Source organism: Tamandua tetradactyla, chromosome 1 (assembly GCF_023851605.1).
Source record: "Tamandua tetradactyla isolate mTamTet1 chromosome 1, mTamTet1.pri, whole genome shotgun sequence".
Taxonomy (NCBI): domain Eukaryota; kingdom Metazoa; phylum Chordata; class Mammalia; order Pilosa; family Myrmecophagidae; genus Tamandua; species Tamandua tetradactyla.
In genome coordinates, this window is record NC_135327.1 from 61,206,709 (window position 1) to 61,231,415 (window position 24,707).

The 24,707-nt window shown below is 51.5% G+C and overlaps 1 protein-coding gene across 2 annotated transcripts in view; it reads right to left on the bottom strand.

The window, feature by feature from the left end:
* ZBTB46 (zinc finger and BTB domain containing 46) overlaps window positions 1-24,707 on the bottom strand; it is a 59,800-nt gene that overhangs the window by 15,628 nt on the left and 19,465 nt on the right. Inside the window, exons 2-3 of one of the 2 annotated variants that reach the window (XM_077117525.1) lie at window positions 21,436-22,390; window positions 5,940-6,224 (exon numbers count right to left, since the gene is read on the bottom strand). In XM_077117525.1, the coding sequence (XP_076973640.1) occupies window positions 5,940-6,224; window positions 21,436-22,357 (1,207 nt within the window). In that variant the 5' untranslated portion in view covers window positions 22,358-22,390. Of the gene's footprint in view, window positions 1-5,939; window positions 6,225-21,435; window positions 22,745-24,707 lie in introns of those variants that run through there. The other variant, XM_077117529.1, reaches the window with a different exon arrangement.

Genomic DNA, 24,707 nt, shown 5'->3' on the forward strand with positions numbered 1-24,707 from the left:
TTATTATCAATTAATTTCCCCCAGTGAATGGAAGTCTTCCTTTCCACAAAGAGCTCATGCCAAGCTACACATCCACTGCTGGTTCTGTGGATGAGGCCACACTCTTCTCTCATGAAAATGGTGAATATGCCCAGAGGCCCGGGAGGGGGTGAGTGTGCACTAAGCAGCCCTAGGAAAGAACCAGCTTTTTGTTACCAAAACTTTCTGTTTTCAAGAAAGGTTGAAGTTTTTTTTCTTTTTTTGCATGGGTAGGCACTGGGAATTGAACCTAGGTCTCCGGCATGGCAGGCTAGAATTCTGCCACTGAGTCACTGTTGCACTGCCCTAAGGTTGAAGTTTATATTGATAGATTTTTAAAACTCTTTGAAATCAATCCCTAAGAAACTATAAGAGATTAAATATCTCCGTGAACTTGCTGAAATTCCATGCTGGATGACATACACTGTTAGGGGAAAAATGTTAGATATAAGTATAAATCAGATGGCTATTTGTTCTAAAAATGTTTCTTATATCCTTTGTCATTTTGCCTTTCACCACAGCCTATTTCTTTTGGGTTCTATAGAGTATGTCTAAAATGTTTAACTTAAAAATCTCTAATGAAATCTCCACAGTAGAGTGCTCTCTGTGGTTCCCCAGAACAACATGCTTTTCCCTGGGTCACCTCCATCTGTCTGGGAAAAAAATACCAGGAACAAATGCAGGGAAAGCCCCCCATGGCCTGGGATATCAGTCTTCCCCGGGGCACTGGGCATCACCTGCCCATGTAACATAGAGCGGGCACATGGACGCTTCTCACCAGCCTGTAATGATGTGTGTCCAGGCTTGGCCGAACAAAGAAAAGAAAACTTCCTTTTCTCTGGGAATGACATTCAAGTGCACAGAGGCGTTTTAACATGTGCACCGGCGTTGCAGACAAGGAGACCTGGTGACTGGCCAGTACACTCTGGGAAGCAGTGCCAATGCATCCAGCTGCACCAACCTCTGGCTTCTGATGGCGGAGCCAGGGCAGGGACTCTCCTGGGCTGAGGGGGACACCTCAGGATGTCAGGATGGGGAGGGTCCTCCTGCCTGGAAGCCCCACTCCCAGGAAACTGCTGCCCATCAGGCTGACAGTGCGGCTCCACATTCCCCAGAACGGGGTGTGGGTATCTCCCCTTCTGGAGCCCCTGCCCGTTCTGGGCCCCACACTGACAATAAAAACGGACTGCTCAGAAACTCAGCGTCAGGTCATGCTCGACCAGTAACTGCTGCCTCCACTCTTGAAGGGCAGTATATGTGGCAGCACACCGGCCACTCGGGGCTTCATGGCTGGCGTCGTCCTCCCGTTCTAGAAAATGCCCTGTGCGTGGGTGACGGCCCAGCCTCCAGGCCTCTTCACCTCTTCTGCCACCACGGGCCGTCAGCCCTGTGCATCCTGGACAATCGACTCCCTGCCCACCACCCAGGCATGGGCAGTGATGCCACCTGGCCAGAGGCTGTGGACACAAGGATGCACCATCTCCAAGGAACGCGCTGACCCCCAGCATTACACCCACTCCACGGCTGCTTCTGCACGTACACGGCCTCTCCGGGTGGACGCCACGGGACGCACTCGGGGCCCCTGCCACCCTCCAAAGGTTCCTGCTTACACCTGTCCTGCCTTGAAACCACCGTGAGCCGTGCATGGCCTCCTGGCGCCATGGGGGTGGCTCCCCAGGTGCATCGGGCTCCAGGTGTGGCCGTCCACGTAGAGGCCATGGGAGAACACCCAGGCCAGCCCAGGACAGCCCCGATGGGCTCCTGCAGTGAAGGGCGACCCTGAAACCAGAATAGACACGGTCAAGACCAGGAGGACGTTGCCACGCCAAGTGAGACTTCCAGCGCAAGCGCGTTTTACCGTCTGCTCACCTGGCCACTGCCTGGTCACAGGGACAAGCACAGATCATCTGTAAAGAAAGGCGACAGGCAACCCCGAGGGGACGAGGCACCGCCCACGCTGCCGCACTGTCAGAACATCATTTTATCAATGTCCAAAATCCATAACAGGTGCTTGAGCTCCTTCTTCATCACAAAGGCAAACAAACCTCACAGATGCTCTTCACATAACTGCCCAGTGTCCTCTGTCCCCATGGTGGGGCCTTGAGGTGCTGCCCCTTCATGGGAGAAGTTCCCTCAGAGAAAAGTCCAAAGAAATGGTTTAATTTAACCATGGAAACTAATTTTATTTCATGCCAAGTCCTACGCAAAAGTGGAACAATCGCTGCAGAAGCAACTCTCGTGGCTGCACTGGGGTCGTGTGTGCGGCCGGGGGCTGCGGCCATGGAGACCCTGCCCCAACGCTGCTCCGGGCCCCTGCACACCCCGGGCACCTCCTCTTAGACAGCCTGAAGGTGTGACACCGACCCACGGGGAACTGGCACTGGATCAGCAGCCACAGCCTTGCCCGTGAGCCTTAGGCCAGGCTGCCCTGGAGGAGAGCCTCGGCCCCCCACTCTGACTGGGGCTGGACAGCGCCTGACCCTCGGCTGAATAGGGAGGGGTGGAGGGGGCTCGGTGGGCGCCCAGGAACAAGGGTCACCCACAGTGGGGGCAATGGTGGGGGGGGGCGCTTGGGGCGCCTTCCCAGGGGCCGGGCAGGGGGGGTGGGGGCCAGGGGGCCGGGGGAATGAGGGGCCAGGGGTCAGGGACAAGGAAATGGGAGGCTGGGGAGCGGGGGTCCAGAGAATGGGGGGCTGGGGAGCCAGGCCTCTCTGTCCCCCACAAGGGCCGCCAGGCAGGAACTGTGCAACAGCTATAGGCCTTGGCATGCAGCTGTGGCTGCAACGCAAGGGAGAACTTTCTGGAAAGGCCCTGAAGTAGGTTAAATGTGGCATTTACCTGGCGGTACAGGAATCGCTCCACCAACAGCCCTTCAAGGGAAATTGTTTAAATCCCAGTGCTGGGCTCCAGGCTCCATGCTAGGTCTGTTCAAATGTCAAAAGGAGATGCTCTGTGCCCACAGTGGCCGAAGCCAGTCTCGCGTCCACACGGCACATCCTGCTGGCACAGCATGGCACTGATCCTCCGGCCGCAGTCCAGCGCCTATGGCTCGTCTGCGCCCCTTGCAGAGCAGTGGGAACTCAGCCGCCTGCCGAGATGCACGGGGCCCGGGCTCTTCCTGCAAAGCTGACGCGCAGCCAGGCTCCGTGAAGCCCCATGTCCCTGGGCACCTGGAGGCCAGGACTGCAGGATGCTCCCAAGGCTTCCGCCTGGTGCAGGGTGATGGGAGCAGCACCCGCCCCGTGGAGAAGCTCGTCCACGGTGCAGAGTCCAGCTCAGCAAGGTTGAGATGCGAGCGCCGGATGGTCCTCCGGGGGGAACAACAACCAATTAACGTGTCCACTGCCGTGGGATGCAGTGGCTGCACCACAGCCCCTCGCCTTGGAATGGAGCAGCCTCTGGATTCCCAGGGTGGCCAGGACAGCTCTGCGGTCCATGGACCCTCCGCGGGCACCTGCACTCATCTGGGGCTGGGAACGCTCTGGGCCGAGGGCCCGGGAGGTGCTCAGTGTGGCCTTGACAGGGCTTTTCCCGTCTGTTCATGCACAGTGCGGCCTGTGCCCAAGGAGGGGTCAACAAGAGTGCAGAGCCCAGGAAGGGGAGCCCATGGCCCCACCGTTTGGCAGCCTCGGCCCAACTTCACACTGACGCTGCTCCGGAAGAGGCAGGTATAGAGAGGGGCAGCAACGAGCAGGGCGAGGGCCCGAGGCCTGACCCCGGCGCAGGGAGAACAGGAAACAGAAGTCCCAGTGGCGCCCCTCCCCATGGGCTGTGGAGTCGCGCGGGGGTGCCTGTGGCCTTCAACAGGAGCTTGAGGAACGGCGTGAGCTTGGTCGCCCCTGGTGAGCCCTTGGGCCACCTGCCCCACCCCCAGCGCAGGAATGCTCCCCACCGCAAGGAGAAGGCAGGGCTTCGCCAGGATATTTCCATTCCCTGTTTCAGTGACCGCTCAGAAGCAGACTTTACTTAGGATATTGGAAGACACTGGGGAAGGGCCTGTCCACGGCCACACTCTGCACTCTCTGCGTGGGCAGTACCACGGTCCAATGGGCGGGATGTCCACCGTCCCCACATAGCTGGCCCTGCAATTTGTACAACTCGCCACTGAAGTCGAAGGGCAAATCCCCAAGAGGAGTGCAAAATCTTGACTGGTAAAAACAAGGACAGTAAGACTCAAAAAGAAATAACAAAACACCAAAGCCCAGTAGGCAGCTTCTCCGGGAATGAGCCATGGGGGATCTAAGTTGGATGCTTGCTTCTCCAGCCCCCAGTCGCCCCGCAGGGGCAAAGAGGCTCAAGGCGGCTCTCACAGGGGATTAGGGACCCAAGCGGCCACCCTCGCCCCCGCTGCAAGCCTCAGATGGCTTAACAGGAGGTTTTTCAGGTACAAAGCCCCATGCACAGGCTCAGCCACAGCCCCGAAGTGGCCATGAGGCGGAAGGAGCTGGGGAGGGGTCAGGGAGTGCCCCCGGACCCCAGGCCTCGCACCCATCCTGCAGCTGGAGCCACTGGTGTCCGTTCTACTGCCTGGGGGCACAGGTGCCACGGGAGCCTGATGCTTTCCCCCATCCACAAAACCTGCCCGGCACCCCTCTCACTCAGGCCCAGCATGACACCCCTGTTTCCGCAGGATCCAGACGCCCCAAATCCCCGCCCTGGCATTTGCCAACACTGTGCTCCATGCTGTACAGATGCAGCCCCGCTGACCGCGCATGGCCACAGTGGCTGCAGCAAGGCGCGGCCCTTCCAGGTCCACCACACAAAGCCGGCAGACATGGGGGGCAGCACGGCATGGCCAGTCCGGACGACTCCAGGGCCAAGTCCTGCCAATTGGCCGCTGCACCAGCCTCTCGGGACCAGCAGTGGCTCCCTCTGCAGTGCTTGGGAATAACCAGAACTCAAGCGGTTTCCACTTTCAGCCTTTATTAGCCATCAACAGGGTTCACATTTCTCACTCCAATATGAAAAACTCAAAAGAATACCTTGGCACTCACGAGAAGAGGGTTACAAGAAAATGTATTCTTGAAGTTAGAGCAAAAAATTAAAAGAAAGATACACCTCCCTAGTGTCGCGAATGATGGGTCACTGGGCCTTGCCCTCGTTCGTGCGCGCTCAGGACGGCCATGTGACAACTGTCACCTGCCCTTGGGCCGCCCTCGCATCACTCCCACTCAGTGCTGCCCTCTAGGGGCGCCCCCTCCACGGCAGCCCCCTGCAGAGAAGCAGGGCTGCGTCTCCTCCCCCAGTCCCCACCGACCACCCACCAAACACAGGGCCAGGGACGCAGCCCTCCGGCAAGGACAGCCCCCATGCCACGTGCCTGCCCAGGGCTGGGAGGAGCGCTGGCCCCCGAGTGTCTCCCGTCCAGCAAGCCACAGCTCCGCTGCAGCCCCACTGGAGTTCAGCTGGGGACATTTCTGGTTTAAGCACAACACCAACTCCTTTAGAAAAAAGTCTCCTATCACCAGCATTATCTAGCAGAAACTGTGTTCCTGATTCCATTTTGCTTACATGCAACTCTACCAGCATTTCTCCCTAGCACAAAGGTGGGTGGGCAGCCAGCAGTGAGAGCCCCACCTGCCCCCACACCTCTATCTTCTCCCACGACTGCCGCCATCTCCTCAGGGGTGTCCCAGCCCCAGCTGGCCCTCAGGTTGCCCCCGATCGCTCCCCCATGTGCACAGCCGAGCTCCCGCAGTCTCTGGTGCTGGCGCCCTGACTTGACACGCCAAGGCGCACGAAGCTAATCCCTTGCTGCCCTCACAAGCACCAGAACCCCCTCCCTCAGGGGCAAAGGGCACAGCCCCCCGACCAGGATGCTGGTCCATTTGCTGTGGCCCCAACACCTACCCTGACACGTGGAACCCGCCCTCCAGTGACCGAAATCAAAGCAACAGAAACCCGGGGGCGGGGGGGCTTACGTGGCAGGCCGTGGGCACCTTTGGGCAGGTACTCGAACAGCAGGGAGCCACCGTCTCCGAGCACATCCGCCTTGAGGGACAGCAGGCTGTCCTTGCTCATGAGCGCCGTCCGCAGGCTGGCCACCGCTGTGGCCCGGTGCAGCGCCTCATCCTTCTCGGGGGTCAGCGGCGGCCCCAGGTAGCTGCCCTCCGGCCCCAGGAGGCCGTCGTCGGCATGGCCAAAGAGCTCGGCCCTGTCGCCTCGACAGTCGGAGCCGCTGGCCTCAGCCACGGCCAGTTCCGCATCTGGGGGCAAAGTCAGAGAGCACACAGGTCACGCGACCCTCCCCGTGGGGCGGCGCACAACGTACCCAGCACAGGCAGCACACCGTGGGAACAGCACGGGCCCACAGTGGATGAGAGTCCCAAGGCCGCGGCTCCTCCTCCAGCAGGGGGGTCCCCAGGCTGGGTCCCCCACTAAGCGCAGGGGAGGGGGCACCCCGCTGCGGCGGCAACCAGGCGCCTTCACGCCACAAGAATCCACTCCAAAGGTAATGCTTCCCCCAAACGTGGGTTTCCCTGTGGACTTGTTAGAAACAGCCATTTAAAAACCTAACTGGGATCTAAACGTGTCCCACCTAACTGGGATTTAAACGTGTCCCATTTTCTCACTACAGTAATGAAAACTCTGAGAATGCAGAGCCCACTCTCTGAAATACGAGCATTAGGGGAAAGGGAGACACAGGGTCCCGTGACCTGCTCTTCGCAGGGACCCCCGGGCGTCAGAGTCAAGGCCCCCCGCCCCCACCTCTGAACCGTGGGCAGATGAGTTCTCTACAACTCTGTGGGCACACAGGGTATTTCTGCACGTTTTATATGGATACAGGTCGCTGTGAATCCAAAGAAAAACGCCTCCCACCAACGGAAAAAGCCAAATCCATTCTCGGAGCTGAGCCTGCAGCGCAGCATTGACTGCTGTTAAGTATAGAAAATGGGGGGCAGGACTTCCTGTCAGCGACACATTGTAACTGTGTGAAAACTTATCTCACTTAAAATGGAAAGAAGACTGTAATTATCACAGGTGGCGTTTGTGGAAGGTGAGCCCTCACCCTGCAGCCTGTGGCAAAGCAAGATCCAAATCAAGTGTGGGGAGGACAGCCACTGCCCAAGAGGAGATGCCCTCCAGCCAGGCCACGCCCCCTCGGCCGCGGCCACCCGGACGGGCCAGGCGCAGGCACTGGGGCTAGCCTGGCCTCACAGGGCCGGGTGATGACTCTACAGACGCCATCCTTCATGAGTCCAGGAGTGGCCTCGCCCCAAGGGCCCCACGCAGGCCCCATAGCAACATCTGGCCCACGAGGCCACTGTGTGCAGGGATGTCCAGACAACCCCACAGAAGCTTCCAGGACTCCAGACACAGGAAATCAGCAAGGCTGACAGACTCACGGAAGCAATTCTCACACTGGCTCTCAACCCTAATTTTTTTTTTAACTTTTTTTATTGTAGAGTATAACATGTATACAAAGCAAAGAAATAAAAAAGCAATAGTTTTCAAAGCACTCTTCAACAAGTGGTTACAGGACAGAGTTCAGAGTTTGTCATGGGCTACCATATGATCCGCTCAGATTTTTCCTTCTAGCTGTTCCAGAATATAGGAGGCTAGAGGGGTTAAATATATTTTTAGCATCACAATCGACTTTTTTCCCTTCTTTTTTGTGAAAAATAACATATACATATACAAAAAAGCTATAAATTTCAAAGCACAGCACCATGATTAGTTGTAAAACATATTTCAGACTTTGACATGGGTTACAATTTCATAATTTTAGGTTTTTCCTTCTAGTTGCTCTAAAATACTGGAGACTAAAAGAGATACCAATTTAACTATTCAGCATTCATATTCATTTGTTAAATCCTATCTTCTATGTATAATTCCACCAACACCTTTGATCTTTCCATACCTCTCTTTAGGGTTGTTTGGACTATGGCAATTCTAAATTTTTGATATTGGAAATGTCTGTCACTAATAATGGGGTAGGGAAATGGAATTATCTGATGTTCTGGAGAGGCTAGACTAGGTTTCAGGGCTTTTCTGGACCAGGGACCCATCTGGAGGTGGTAGGTTTCTGGAAAGTTACTCTAGTGCCTGGAACCTTTGTGGAATCTTATATAATGCCCTGGGTGTTCTTCAGGGATTGGCTGGAATGGTCCGGTCAACCCTAATTTTTAAAAAGCAGTTTATGCCTTATAAGAAAATTAGAGCCAAGACCATTGGCTGAAGAGCATCACATGTAGTCCAGAGCTGCAAATGGCATGGTTGATGCCGTGATGCTGCATGCATGTGACCTGGTGTTTCCCCACAATACCTGGAGAACCTGTGTGACACCTGAGACTCAGAGCTGGACTCTGCAGTTCTGAAAGTCAGCACTGTGCCATATAACTGCTAAAGAAACCAAAAAAGATCAGGTTTCAATTAAGAATAAGAATGAAGATAATCCAATCGGAATGAAGGTAAATCAGAATACAGGGTAAAGAATGACTTTGTCCACATTTTAGAACTTCACCTACTGTATAAGACCAAAAGAACAGAGGTTTGTTTTGTCCCAAACCTAAATTTTCTGGAGCACACAATCTAACTCAACCTGTCTAGATAGCTCGTTTAAACAACCCAAACACAGGGAGCCAAGAATGGGAACGAGGGCCTGTAACTCTGTATAGCTTAATGTAATACCTGGATGCATCCCAGAGTGTGTTGGGCAGGTAATTATAAAGTATCAGCAAAATCCCTTGAGGGACTAGAGAAAAAACAGAACTATCAAGCTTTACCATCTGGGAAACCCCTGATACTCTTGCAAACATGAGGAATTCCTAAGTTAATAGGCCCAGCCCCGATCTTTTTTTTTAATTAAAAAAATTTTTTTAAACATAACAACATACAAAAATGAACATTCTTACCATATGATCATTCTACTCTTGGTATATAATCAATAATTCACAATATCATCACATAGTTGTATATTCATCACCATGATCATTTCTGAGGACATTTCCATCAGTTCAGAAAAAGAAAAAAGAAAAAAACTCATACACACCATACCCCTTACCCCTCCCTCTCATTGATTGCTAGTATTCCATCTACTCAATATATTTTAGCCTTTGTTTCCCTATATTTTTCTATACCTCTTATCACTCCCTTTCATTGATCACAAGCATGTCAATCTACTAAATTTATCTTAACATTTGTTCCCCCATTATTCATTTTTTATTCATTTATTTTTAATCCATATATTTTACTCATCTGTCCATACCGTAGATAAAAGGCGCATTAGACACAAGGTTTTCACATTCACACAGTCACAATGCAAAAGTTATATCATAATACAATCATCCTTAAGAAACATGGCTACTGGAACACAGCTCTACATTTTCAGGCACTTCCCTCCAGCCTCTCCAATATACCTTACCTAAAAACGTGATATCTATATAATGCTGTTCTAGTTTGCTAGCTGCTGGAATGCAATATACCAGAAATGGAATGGCTTTTGAAAGGGGAATTTAATAAATTCCTAGTTTAAGTTCTAAGTTCTAAGAAATGTCCCAATTAAACAAATCTATAGAAATGTCCAATCACAGACATCCAAGGAAAGATACTTTGATTCAAGAAGGCCGATGATGTTCAGGGTTTCTCTCTCAAGTGAGAAGGCATATAGTGAACAGTCAGGGCTTCTCTCTCAGCTGGAAGGACATGTGGCGAACACAGTGTCATCTGCTAGCTTTCTTTCCTGGCTTCTGGTTTCATGAAGCTCCCCGGGAGGCATTTTCCTTCTTCATCTCCAAAGGTCGCTGTCTTGTGGACTCTCTGCTTTGTGGTGCTGCAGCATTCTCTGCTCTCTCTGAACCTCTCATTCTCCAAAAAGTTTTCTCCAGAAACTTATCAAGACCCACCCAAATGGGTGGAGACATGTCGTCACCTAATCCAGTTTAATAACCACTCTTGATTAAATCACATCTCCAGGGAGATGATCTGATTACAGTTTCAAATATACAGCTTTGAATAGGGATTATTCTGCCTTTATGAAATGGGATTTAGATTAAAACATGGCTCTTCTAGGGTCCATACATCCTTTCAAACTAGCACAAATGCGTAAAAATAACCTCTAGGATAACCTCCCGACTGTTGGAAATCTCTCAGCCATTGACACTTTGCCTCATTTCTCTCTTTCCTCTTTTGGTTGAGAAGGTTTTCTCAATCCCTTGATGCTGAGTTCCAGCTCATTCTAGGATTTCTGTCCCACGTCGCCAGGAAAATTTACACCCCCAGTGGTCATGTCCCATGTAGAGAGGGGGAGGCCAGTGAGTTTGCCTGTCATGTTGGCTGAGAACATCTGAGCAACAAAAGAGGTTCTCTGGGGGGTGACTCTTAGTTCTAATTTTAAGTAGGCTTAGCCTATCCTTTGCAGGGATAAGTTTCATATGAACAAACCCCAAGATTGAGGGCTCGGCCTATTCAAGTCCCTGATCTTGAGGCTTGCTCGTATAAAACTTATTTCTGTGGTAGAGAAGCTAAGCCTACCTATAGTTATGCCTAAGAAGTGCTTCTGGAAAACCTTTTTTGTGCTCAGATGTGGCTTCTCTCTCTAAGCCCAATGCTGCAAGTGAAATCATTGCCACACACACACACGAGACATGACATCCAGGGGTGAAATTCTCCCTGGAATCGTGGGACATGACTCCCAGGGATGAGCCTGGCCCTGACACTGTGGGATCAACAACAACTTCCTGACCAAAAGAGAGGAAAGAAATGTAACAAAATGAGGTATCAGTGGCTAAGAGAGTTCAGATCCATTTGAGAGGTTATTCTGATAGTTACTCTTACACAAGTTTCAGCTAGAAACTGCTAATTGCCATGGATTGTCAAACCCCAACCACTAAAGAACACTTAAGGCTCTCTCTGAAATTCTACAAAGAGTCCATGCACTATGATTACTTTACAGAAACCTACAACCTCCAGATGGGGTGGATGAGGTAAGTCCTGAAATGCAGAGAGCCCAGCCTCTCCAGAACATCAACTAGTTCCATCCCCCTATCCAATATTATCAACAGCCCTTTCCAACATGAAAAGTTAGAATGGCCATAACCCAAAGACCTTTAAAGATTGGGAGGAGGAGTTATAACAGAGAAGATAGGATTTAACAAATGAGTGTGACTGTTGAACCATTATACTGAAATTCTTTTTGTCTCCAGCGTCTTGGAACAGCTAGAAGGAAAAATCTAAAATTGTGGAACTGTAACCCATACCAAACTCTGAACTTCATTCTATAACTACTTGTTAAAATGTATTTTGAAATTTAGTGCTTTTTTGTATATATGTTATATTTCACTATAAAAAATGTTTTAAAAAAATGGAATTAAGCAGAAATGACGGTTGGACAGCAGTGTGATATACTAAATAAAAAGTACTACATTGTAAAAAAAAGGCAGTTTTTGCATTAAACATTCACTACATCTCACAGACAGTAGAAGACAAAATCCAAAAAATGTAGTCATGTAGAAAATTCTTAGAGATGCACTTTGTCTAAAATTTCACCTTCTTACTTTTTAAGTGTTTACATTTATCCTCTATATCTAAAATGTCATGTTTCTTGGTTCAAGTTAATATCAAGTTCCCTTATATGCTATAACTATCAGAAAGTGTTCATAGCATGTAAGATATTTTCTTTAAAAAATTTATAGTAAAAAACATAGAGCTGGGTGGGCCATGTGGCTCAGGAGGCAAGAATGCTTGCCTGCCATGCCAGAGGACCCGGGTTCGATTCCTGGTGCCTGCCCATGTTAAAAAAAAAAAACAAACATATAGCTGAAAACAGTAGATTTCATATATACATATACACATGCCCTGTTCTAGTTTGCTAGCTACCTGAATACAATATACCAGAAACAGAACGGCTTTTATAAAGGGGAATTTAATAAGTTGCTAGTTTACAGTTCTAAGGCTGAGAAAATGTCCCAATTAAGACAAGTCTATAGAAATGTCCAATATAAGGCATCCAGGGAAAGATACTTTGGTTCCAGAAGGCCGATGACATTCAGTATTTCTCTCAGCTGGAAGGGCACGTGGCAAACATGGCGATGTCTGCTAGCTTTCTCCCCAGGCTTCTTGCTTTATGAAGCTCCCCTGGGGACGTATTCCTTTTTCATCTCCATAGATCTCTGGTGGCATGGGCTCTCTGCTTCACTGCTCTCATCATTCTGTCAACCTTCTCTGCTCTCTCAGAATCCCCTGCATTCTTCAAAATGTTTCCTCTTTTATAGGATTCCAGTATAAAACTAATCAAGACCCACTCGAATGGGTGGAGACACGACTCCATCTAATCAAGTTTAATACCCACAATAGATTGAGTCACATCTCCATGGAGAATACCTAATCAAATTTCCAACCTATAGTACTGAATAGGGATTAGAATAAACCGTTGCGCCCACAAGATTAATGGGGATTAAAACATGGCTTTTCTAGGGTACATAAATCCTTTCAAACCAGCACAAGCCCCATCATCATAAAGTCTACCACCCATCACCTTTAACTCTCTTATTTTATTTTAAGAAACAACGGCACCCCACATGTGTGTCTGATTGACATTGAAAAAGCTGGCAAGTGAATTCGTGGACAAATGGTTCATATGGTGCTGGGACAACTGGCCATCCACAGGCAAAAGGGAGCCTTGAGCCTGAGCTTGCGGCATAACCAAACTCAGTTTGAAACACAGAACTACGTTAACACCTAAATCTAAGAGCCCTCTAGAAAAGCCACAGGGGAAAGTTTTTGTGACAAAGGGTTAGGCAAAGAATTTTTACATAGGACCCAGAAAGCATGAGCCATAAAAGAAAAAAATTAACAGTGTGGGCTTCTTCAAAAATAAAAGCTTATGCTTCTTAAGACAGTTACATGAGGGTGGGTCATGGTGGCTCAGCAGGCAGAGTTCTCACCTGCAGTGCCAGAGACCTGGGTTCGATTTCCGGTGCCTGCCCATGATTTAAAAAAAAAAAGACAGTTACATGAAAAGACAAAATGAAAAACACATACACAAAACCCATACCCGATGAAGGGCTTGTAACTAGATATAGATAAGGAACTCTCCCAACTTGATGATAAAAGAAAATGGGCCAAAGACTTGAAAAGACTCTTCCCCACAGAAGAGCTGTGTGCCGCCGTAAGCATGCGGAAAGAAGCGAATTAAAAGCGCGGAGAAAATGTCATCCCGCTAGGACGCTGGAATCCGGGAAATTGACCACACAAAGCGCCCAATTAAAGAGCAGGCAGACCTGCCACCAAGAGGACGCACAAAGAGCTGCATGACGTCATGTACCACAAGAAATACAGACCAGAAACCCCAGAGGAGCACTGCTCCCGACCAGAGCGTGCTGATGGAACAGGTGACAAGCCCCATGTGCTGGCGAGGCAGGAGAGCAGGATGCCGAGGTCAGACACACGCCACCAAGCGGTCCAGCAATTCTGCTCCCAGGTGTTTACCATGGGGAGTAACAACACACCCACACAGGTGATAGCCTATCAACACGAAAAAATTGTGCTATATACGGACATTGTGGCAAAAAAGAAGAAAAAGAAATGCCACATTCAAGAGCATGGATGGATCTCGAAAATAGTGGGATTTATAGAAATGGGGGGCAGATGCTGGTTGATGGTGGCTAGGGTGGGGCTGCGATGCTGGTCCCTGCAGTGCTGGGCTGTCTGAGACTGGACCAAGACACATGGACAACGCCACACATGTGACAAGGCTGCAGAACCTCGATGCACAGATGCGCGCAGGTGAGCACAGGTGAGCGCAGGTGAGTGCAGGTTGAGCACGGGTGACACGGGGGAGGCGTGGCCTCATCCTGCAGGGCCACCATGGGGGACTGGGGGATGGGGGGCCACAATTGCTATATTATTCTTATAGCTGCATCTACAATGATCTCAAAATGAATAAGAAAGGTTGACAAATTAGGCAGACACAAAGTAGCAGTGCCACGGAGGAGGTGCAGAGCCTAAGACCGCGTGAGGTTCCAAAGCAGGCTGTGCCCTGGAAAAGCACATCAGATCTGCCCGAGGGGCTGACCACAAAGGGGCGGGAGGGAAGGTTTGGGCGCCGGGACTGTTCTCTACCTGAGGACAGGGCTGTACGGGTGAAGACGCATCCAACACACCCACCGGAGAGCTTAGAATCAAAGCACCGACCACAAGAGGAACTGGTGGGGGGGGTAGCAAACCAAACTCATCCCCCCCGTTGGCGGTGTTGGGCCCCATCCCCATGGAGTAAGCACAGCTGTGCACACCCTTCCCAGGACCAATCCCAGGCCATGTGTCTACTTCAGAGAAATGGAAACACTGGCCCACAAAGCAGACTTGCCAGAAATGCCCACAGAAGCCTTATTCATAATAGTAAACAACTGGAAACAGCCCAGAGGTCCATTAGCAAGAACAGGGCCACATGTCCACCACTGCCCAGAGAGAGACCTCAGTGGGCAGAGGTGGTCAGGACCCCTCACTGTGGGGAGGTGCCATCTGGGTCTCACAGAGACATGCTCCCAACAGGCAGGACAGAAAAACCACCACCGTGCTGCCCCACCAGGGGCAGGGACCTACTGCCAGGATGCAGGTGGAAACTTTCAGCAAACTTCTGATATGGACGGGGCTTAGGCCACACATGGGCATTGATCACAACTTAGCAAAAGGTACAGTTAAGGTCTGTGCATTTCACCGTATGCAAATTTTACCTAAAAACACTAACAGACATTGAATTCTCGTTGGTGACGTGCTTGCTGAAGTGTTTGGTAGAGTGTGCTGATGTCTGCAATTTACTTGAAATGCATTGAAAATGAGATGGATTTACGAGTTATTAAAACTGGGTAAACGGGTAATGAAGCAAACAGAGACAAGCACTGGGGAATTCAGAAGGTGTGTGGGGGCACTACTCAGTGTTTCCAATTTGTCCCTTTGTGACTATTTTCTCAATAAACTATCAGGGGGGAGCAGTCAGCCACTTACCCTGCACACCTGAAACCTGTGCAGCCTGCTGGGTGTCTGTCAGACCACAAATCTGGAAACAAGGAGTGGCCATTGCCCCCAAAACCACCTGCTTGTCTACGGACCCTGCAGCGGGGGGGGGGGGGGGGCTGGCGCTGGGAACATGGGGACGCAGCCTAAGGACTCTGTAGGCAAGACTAATTTGAGGGAAGCAGGGGAGTCAGCGGAGAGGGGTGGGTGGCATGTGGGAGAGGCAGAAGGGCCTCAGAGCGGGTGGCCATCTGCTACAATAGTGACAGAAAAGGAGCACAGCCCAGAACCAGAGCCATTCCCAGGGGTGGTCCCCAAATAAGCCCTCACCTGCCTCAGAGACCTGCCAGTGGCTCAGCCTGCACGCCGAGGGACCTCTTTGGGCAGCGAGCACAGGAGAAGTGGCCTTCAGGTGGTTAGAGGAAGCCAGGATGCTCAACGGGAGCTCAAAAACAGGTGGGCAAACCCAGGTGAGTGTTAGGACTTCGGGTTAAGCATCAGGACCCCCGGGTGAGCCTCAGGACCCCACATGAGCCTCAGGACCCCACGTGAGCGTCAGGACCCCTAGTTGAGTATCAGGACACAGCCCCCAGGTGGACAGGGGCTTCCAGGGGCTGGTGAGGTGAGCGCTTGGGACCTCTGCATGTGCTGCTGTGTGCGTTACCTTCAGTGAAAAGGGTAAAATGGTTTTTTTCTTAAAAATTATGATTTTGAACAGAGTCAAGAGGTTACCTTGGAGATTATTCTTATGCCTTTTATAAATATTCCTTTTAGTTGATGGTGTAGTGGAGTGGCTGGAGGGAAGTACCTGAAACTGCTAAGCTGTGTTCCAGGAGCCTTGATTCTGGAAGACGATGTATAACTGTGTAGCTTTTATAGTGTGACCATGTGATTGTGAAAACCTTGTGCTGGCACTCCCTTCACCTAGGGTATGGACAGATGAGTGAAAAATAAGAATAAAAAATAAATAAATGATGGGGGGAGACAGGGTAAAAATTGGGTAGTTGGAAATACTAGTAGTCAATGAGAGGAAGGGATGAGGGGCATGGGATATATGGGGTCTTTTTTTTTTATTATTTCTTCTGGAGTAAGTGATGCAAATATTCTAAAAATGATCATGGTGATGAACACATAACTATGTGATGATAAAAAATCATGAAAAGTTTCAAGTGGAACACTTCAAAATTACACTAACTACTCTTTTAAAAATCTCCGTTTCAATGTAAGTTTACAAGCTTCTATTTTTTTAATGTAACTACTTATTTTTTTTCTTCCCAATTGTTAGCCCTTACGAAGCTCAGAAGAAGAAAAGCCTCACCCTGCACCCGTGGGCACCCATGGAGAGGGAGCGGCAGGGCCACGGGGGACGGCAGGCCCAGCGTGGCAGTGGAACCGACGCCTGAGGGGAGATGTGCACATGGGTCTAGGCGGGGGGCACTCCTGCCTGTCACCCCGAAGACAGTCTCTACCTTGAACAGAGCAGGAGTCTGAGCCGCCAGCAAAAGGAACTATTTTAAAATCACATACTTGTCTTGCTCAGCACAATGGCTCCCGTGCCACCATCTCATGGTGCAAACCATCGGTAAACACCTTTCAGTGCTCCAGGAGGCCCAGGAGGCTATGGCTCTGGACATGGACCACCCGCTCCCCACCTGCCCCGGCACTGCAGCCCCCCCACCCCACTCTGCAGCCTTGCTCCCCTGCTGGGAAGCCCAGGAGCAGTGCAGGAGGAGCACGGCTGGCCCCAGCCCTCCACCACCTAACGCTCGGGAAAACCCCATGGCAAAAGACGGGCCCTGAAGTCCCCTTGGGGGAACGGGGAGAAAGGGGGAAAATTCAACTTCCCCAAGTGGAGAATTCTTTTTTTTTTTTTTAATTTTTTAATTATTTTTTTTAAATACCAAAAAACACCAAACAAACGCAAACATTCTTAACTTTCGATCCTTCCGTTCTACACATATAATCATTAATTCACAATATCATCACATAGTTGCATATTCATCATCATGATCATTTCTTGGAACATTTACATCTATTCAGAAAAAGAAACAAAACGAAAACAGAAAAAAATTTATACATGCCATACCCCTTACACCTCCCTTTCATTGATCACTAGCATTTCAAACTAAATTTATTTTAACATTTGTTCCCATTATTTATTTTTATTCCATATGTTCTACTCGTCTGTTGACAAGGTAGATAGAAGGAGCATCAGACACAAGGTTCACAATCACAGTCACATTGTGAAAGCTGTATCATTATACAATCATCTTCAAGAAACATGGCTACTGGAACACAGCTCTACATTTTCAGGAAGTTCCCTCCAGCCTCTCCATTACATGGTGACTAACAAGGTGATATCTGTTTAATGCGTAAGAATAACCTCCAGGACAACCTCTCGACTCTGTTTGGAATCTCTCAGCCATTGACACTTTATTTTGTCTCATTTCACTCTTCCCCCTTTTGGTAGAGAAGGTTTTCTCAATCCCTTGATGCTGAGTCTCAGCTCATTCTAGGGGTTTTCTCAATCCCTTGATGCTGAGTACCAGCTCATTATAGGATTTCTGTCCCACGTTATCAGGAAGGTTCACACCCCTGGGAGTCATGTCCCACATATAAGGGGGACGGTGGTGAGTTTGCTTGTTGTGTTGGCTGGAGAGAGAGGCCACATCTGAGCAACAAAAGAGGCTCTCTTGGGGGTGACTCTTGGGCCTTATTTTAAGTAGGCTTGACATACTTTGGGGAGTTAAGTTTCATATGAACAAAACCCAAGACTGGGGGCTCAGCCTATACCTTTGATTGTCCACATTGCTTGTGAGAACATCAAGAATTCAACTTGGGGAAGTTGAATTTTCTCCCTTTTTCACCATTCCCCAAAGGGGACTTTGAAAATACTTTTTTATTCCAAGTGGAGAATTCTTGATATTCTCACAAGCAGTGGGGACAACCAAAGCAATAGGTTGAGCCTCCAATCTTGGGGTTTGTTCATATGAACTTAACCCTGCAAAGGATAGGCTAAACCTACTTAAAATTAGATCTAAGAGTCACCCCCAAGAGAACCTCTTTTGTTGCTCAAATGTGGCCTCTCTCTGTCAGCCAACATGACAAGTAAACACACTGCTCTCCCCCTCTACGCAAGATATGACTCCCAGGAGTGTGGACCTTCCTGGCAACCTGGGACAGAAATCCTAGAATGAGCTGGGACTCATCACCAAGGGATTGAGAAAACCTTCTCAGCCAAAAGAGGGAAGAAAGAAATGAGGCAAAATAAAGTGTCAATGGCTGAGAGATTCCAAACAGAGTTGAGAGGTTATCCTGGAGGTTACTGCTATGCATTAAATAGATATCACCTTTTTAGTTAAGTCGTAACAGAGAGGCTGGAGGGAATGCCCTGAAAATGCAGAGCTGTGTTCCAGCGGCCATGTTTCTTGAAGATGATTGTATAATGTATAGCTTTCGCAACGTGACTGTGTGATCATGAAAACCTTGTGTCTGATGCTTCTTTTATCTATCTTATGGACATATGAGTAAAACATATGGATTAAAGATAAATAAATAATCGGGGGAACAAACGTTAAAAAAAAAAAAAAGATGGCACTTCAGTGGGAGGTCCACAAGGCCCAGGCCACGCGGGAGGCTCTGGCGGACTGACAGGGTGAGGATCAGGGTCCAGAGCACGGTAGGCCAGCAGCTATCCCAATGGGCAGCTGTGGGGCCAGGGGCAGCAAGGAGACCAAGGAGGGCAGGGGAGGGCAGGGTGTGGCCTGGGGAGCCCCCGGAGCTTAAGACAGGCTGCTGAGGTCCTGGGGACCACTACCGCCACCCATTTCCCTGAGCAAGCTGAAAGGTGGCATGTGCAGTGTGGGGCTCTCCAGAAACTGCCCTCCCCCACCTAAAGTTACATCACATTTCAGCCTTACCAAAGCTCAAGTATGGACATTTACTTTACAAAGCCACAAATCTTGTTCTAGATACAAAACTTTATTTTTGTGGAGAATTTTAGGAGCATGGGTGGGAGTTCAAGTCAGGGGGTCTGGGCCTCACAGACCTGCCCCATCTGAGCCTCACAACCCCCTGGATTGTTACTGTCCTCTTCCGTGGATGAGGAGGCCAGAGCCCAGTGAGGGCCAAGCCCAGGTGAGACCCACGATCCAGGTGAGGAGCAGAGAAAAATCACTCTTAAATGCTACCAGGCCCTAGGGTGATACAATGGCTCAGTGGCAGAATTCTCGCCTGCCATGCCAGAGACTTGGGTTAGATTCCTGGAGCCTGGCCATGCCAAAAAAAAAAAAAAGCTACCAGGCCGGAGTCACCCCAAAGTGAGGACACACAGAAGAGGGGGAGGCTGGCACCTAAAGGGCCTGGGGTCCAGTTGAGGCCCTGGGTGGTCAGCCACAGCTGACACCTTCTTTAAAAAAGAACTTTTCCTAAACAAAGAGTAACAAATGTAGGGAAAGGACGTGGAGAAATAGAAAATTCATTCACTGCTGGTGGCAATGTAGAAGGGTGCAGCAACTGTGGAAGAGAGTTTGGCAGTTCCTCAGGGAACTTAATATAGAATTACCATATGACCCGGCAATCCTACTACCAGGTATACGCCTAAAAGAACTGAAAGCAGGGACTCAGATATTTGCACATCAGTATTCATACTAACATTATTTCACAATTGCCAAAAGGTGGAAGCAAACTAAGTGTGTCCATCAACTGATGACTAGATAAAACGCAGTCTATACATACAATGGAATATTATTCAGTTGTAAAAAAGGAATGAAGTCCTTATGCATGCAACATGGATGAACTCTGAAGACATCAGGCTGAGTGAAATAAGCCAGGCACAAAGGACAAATATTATATAATCTCAATGATGCGAAGTAATTAGAATAAGCAAATTCACTGAGTCAAGAACTAGAATGGAGTAGGCGTCGGGAATGGGGAGTTTCTGTTTGGGGGGATGGAGAAGTTTTGGTGATGGTGACGGTGACGGGTAATGCTGTTAGGGAACACAGATGGTGGTGGTGGTGATATTGCAGTGTGCTGCAGGGCGGGGCGGGGAGCGCGCTGCGGGGACCTACCCGAGGTGTCCCCAGGAAGGGCCAGGTGCAGTGCTCTCCCCTCCCAGGGACCTGCGCCACAGTCGGGGCTCCCAGCTCCCCGGCTCTGCATCTTCGTGCCCACCTGTTGTCTCAGGCTCCTCCACGCAGGTTTGCACCTGCCTGGAGTGGGTGGGGGCAACCCCTGGGTACCACTTGCCACTACCCCCGCCCCCCCAGGCAGCGGCACTTCTCAGTGTAGAGAGGAGGAGGCCTGTGTCCATTCTCATTCTGGGCCCACTCCCAGTTCCAAATACTCTTCCTTATACTAGCCGGCAGCCCCTGAGGCTGGGGAGGGGCGACACCTTCCCACAGACTCTGGCTGGGACAGGTTTAATTTCCTACTTCCTGGTATGCAGCAGCTTCCCTCAGCCCTTGAGAACCAGTTTCCATTACACCTGGAGCCTACCCTGAAGCTGGCGTGGTGGACCCAACTGCCAGCCAAGAGGTCCCAAGAAGCCTACCTTGGGGTTCACTTCAGTGAGAGTAACGGGCAGAGGCCACAAGAGGAGAAGCCAGGGCTCTGGGTCTGAGCCTTAGAACCTGCCGTTAGTATAATGTCCTTGTCCCACAGAAACGGTGGAGCCTGTGGCCACAGGCCACTGCGGTCATGGCCCCAAGGGCACTGGCGTGACATTTCTGTTCTACTCTCCGTTTCACGACGATGAGCAAAAGACAAGTGCTGCGGGACGGGAGGGCGGCAAGGCTGCTTGCTGGGGCAGGCAGTGGCGAGGCCGGAGCCCTGTCCGTTCTTCCATTGCCCCACTTAACATGCTCTCCTTGAGCTCTTCTACATTTTAACTTTTAACTGATTTTCAAATATTTTAAAATTAAATTGCCATATCCTCAATAACCAAAAGCTGGAAACAGCCCGAGTGCCCAACAGCAAATGCTGAGCAAAATGGAATGCCAGTCGATCAAAACGAGGGCGATGCTGTGACACACATGGCGACCCCGGAAAGCACACCGAGTGCGGGGCCGCACATGGCCACCGCATGCTGTGTGACTCTGCTTCCGTGAAGTGTCCAGACAAATCACAGCACCCGAGAGGGTGGGGGCACAGGTGCTGTTGGTGGGCATGGGGCCCCCTCTGTGTGAAGAGAAAGTTCTCGAAGTAGATGGTGGCAGTGGGGGCCCAATGCTGTCGGTGAGCCACATGCTACTGATACTAAATTTAATGTTATGTGCATTTTACCACATCAAAGTAATCTACCAAAACCAGAGCTTATGAGGGGTTCCCATACACAAGGCAAAGCAAATCCCACGCACTGGCCCCAATCCCCAATGGGTCACAGCGGCCCTAAGCCTGGAGGCTGCCGCCTTCCCCATGCACCCACCGCCACGGCACATGGATGTTCGCTAAGGAAAGGCTTACGTGGCTCGCAGGTGCCAAGCGGCCATCCCGAGGGCGGTGGAAAGGACGGTGCCGGGGAACTGGCCCGGCTGCTGCCCTCAGCCTGGGGCGCGATGTGCCGGACTGTGTCCTTGTTCTTCCGGTTCTTCCTTCGGCCTGCGGGCGGCCAGCCGTCCCCGGTGCTGGGGTCGGAGAGGGTACTGGGTGGCACGCGTTTCCTGGCAGGTGGCTCATGGCCCCCTGGGTGGGCTGGCGAGAGCTGCTCCTCCTTGACGCGCAAGGGCCCGTAGCCGCCGTCCCCGGGCCACAGCGGCTGCACGGATGCCTCGTCGTGGCCCTCAGCCCTGGGCTCGAGATCCTCCTTGCCGTAGCCACCGCCCTCGTGGCAGCTGGCAATGGCTGAGTCCCCGGACGAGGTGGCTGGGCTGGTGCGCCGGGCCAGCCACGGGGACAAGCTCCTGCCAGCCATGACAGCTGAGAGCAGCGCGTCGGCGCCCGGGGCGCCCCCCTCCAGCTCGGCTAGCTCGTCGGGCATGTCCACCTTGGTACTGATGTCCAGGGCAGCCTTGATGAAGTCGTGGCAGGCCTGTACGATGTCCGTCATCTGCAGGAAGCTGGCAGCAGACATGACCTCGATGACGTTCCTGCTGCTGAGCGCCAGGTGGGCAGAGTACATGAAGTCGATGATGGCCGCAAAGCCCTGGGCGGTGACAATGTCCAGGTGCGTCACGGTCGCCTGCTCCGATCCCCTCTGCACCTGGCAGTACAGCGTCTTGAAGTAGCGGCTGCTCCCCAGCAGCACGTTCTTGTGGGCGCGGAAGACCTTGCCCTCGACCACGATGCACACGTCACACAGGACGCCGTGCCGCCGCTGCTCGTCCAGCTCGCGCAGCAGGCGCCGGTAGTGGGACGCGATTTCCATGTCTTCCTCGCGGTTATTCATCTGGGAGTCGGGCTGCTTCCTGTGCTACGGACTCTGCGGGAGAAACACGGGCGTGAGCACAGGGCCAACGCAGCAGAGGTGCCAAGAAGCAGTGCGAGTGCTCGGGCCGTGGGTGTGGGCCACCAGCCCGACACAGGGAACCCCACTTCCCGCCAAGGCCAGCCCCAGGACCCCACACCCCACCGAGGCCAGGCCAGGGACCCCACACCCCACTAAGGCTAGCCCTGGGACCCCACACCCCACCGAGACCAGGCTGGGGACTCCACAGCCCGCCTTCACTGGTGCCAGCAAGGAAACTGCTGTAAATGTGGTGACCCCAATGTGGACTCCGAGCATGTGCAGGACACCCCAAGGCTGGCCGTTGCCCCGAGGACGATGGGCTGTGGGCAGAGCCTGCACCCGGGCAGCTAAGCCCCAGCCGAAGTGCAAACACCCCAAAATCACAAGAAAAGCCCCACCCAGACCGGACCAGCTCCAGCGCCCCTGCCCTGGCATTGCCTCCACACCTGGTGGAGCACCTGAAAACCCACCTCCCTGCCGCATTGAACCTACCCTCAATGAGGGTCAGAGTGGCTCCGTGAGTGCCACCCCTCATCCCGTGCTAAAGCTGCTTCCAGTGCTGGGTCTCCATCCCACCTGGTGCTGGGCTCACCCTCGCTCACACTCACTCGTGGCACACTCACATACACACTTGCTCACACTCGCATGTGTGCACGGCACACCCTGCTCCTGTGGCTGCCCGGAAAGACATGGCTGATGGGCTTGACTCTCCCCCAGGCCCGTCCCCACAGGCTGGCCATGCACAGAGCCCCCCGCAGTCCTCAGGGCGTACCCAGCAGCGGTGGCTTTCCTGAGAAGCGTTGTCCCCAACAGCTGGACTCAGCCCCTGGTGGGAGATGGGACAGAAGGGAGATGCGGGTCTAGGAGAATGGAAGGGGGGTGGAAATGGGTCTGCGGGCACATGGGGATCTCGGCTTGGTCTCTCCTAAGCTCCTTTATTCAGGCTTGTCGCTATAGGCATCTCTTGAGCCATCACGTGATATTTGTAAATATTGCTGAGAGGAAAGCAACTCTTCCACTTAGTATCCCCCAAGCTGGGGACAGACACAAAGTGGAGAGGCCCGTCCCCCAACTCGTCCCCAACCCCGGCCCAGCCCCTGACCCCAAACACAGCCCCCAGCATGCCAGCTCAAAGGCCAGGACTCAGCCCTCCTTGTGCTCTCTTGCTTTAGCAACTTACCCTGACCCAGTGGCCTTGGCCCACAAAGAATCCAGGCTGGGGACAGGCCGCTGGGGACAGGCCACAGGTCACACACACAGAGCTCAGCCTGCAGCCATCAGCACCCAGGCCAGCCCATCACACCCAGGTCAGCCCATCACACACAGATCACTCTGAGCCTGTCAACTTTGGTCAGCCTGAGCCCATCACACCCAGGTCAGCCCGTCACACCCAGGTCAGCCTGAGTCTGTCATACCCAGGTCAGCCCGTTATACCCAGGTCAGCCTGTCACATCCAAGTCAGCCTGTTGGCACCAAGCCAGGGCCTTGCACGGGGCGGTGGCTCTACCATGCATGGGTGAAGTAGAAACGGAGGCAGGGGCTAAATCTGGTTTAAATCTGGGAACACTCACCATTTAAACTCACAGCATTTGTGAAATGCCTGCAGTCCATCTGCAAGAGACACTTGATTGGTGGCAATTTGATAGGAAGTATCAAAAGTTTTGGCTAAAAGTCAATTATTTAAACAGCTGTGGGCACCCTATGTTCAAACTTGGAAGCTGTATGTTTTGCTATTTGATCTCCTACATGAATAAACTCTTCACTTGCCAGCAGAACAGATCTTTTAAAAATAGGAAAAACAATGAAAAGGAAAAGAAAATGCCAGTGACATTTTAGAGCACAATGTCCACCTCACAGGACTTGCATTTATAAAATAAGTTAAAAATTCAGAAAGTTCTGAAGTAAGTTTATTATTCAACCAGGACAGCTTAAAAGTCAGCTGTGTATTTCACTGAGAGTTCGTGTCCTCCTTGAATGGGGGATGGGAGAGCAACAGGCGCCTACACACTGCCTGAGGGAGGGTGGGTGAGTGACACGTCTGTGCACAAGCCTCCCCTATGCGCTGCCTGAGCTGCCCCAGGGCCAGGTGGGACCCCAGAGGACACACGGTGCCTCTGGGTAAGGGGCCCATTGACAGGATAGATCCAGCTGCCCCCACAGGGGCCACTTTGCTGGTTTCCAGGATGACCCCAAAGTCAGGTGGGACCCCCTGAGGTGCCACTGGCCACCCCTGCAGAGCCTCTGCTCCTCACTTATTCTCAGGGCCCCACAAAGCACTCTGTCTCTAGGT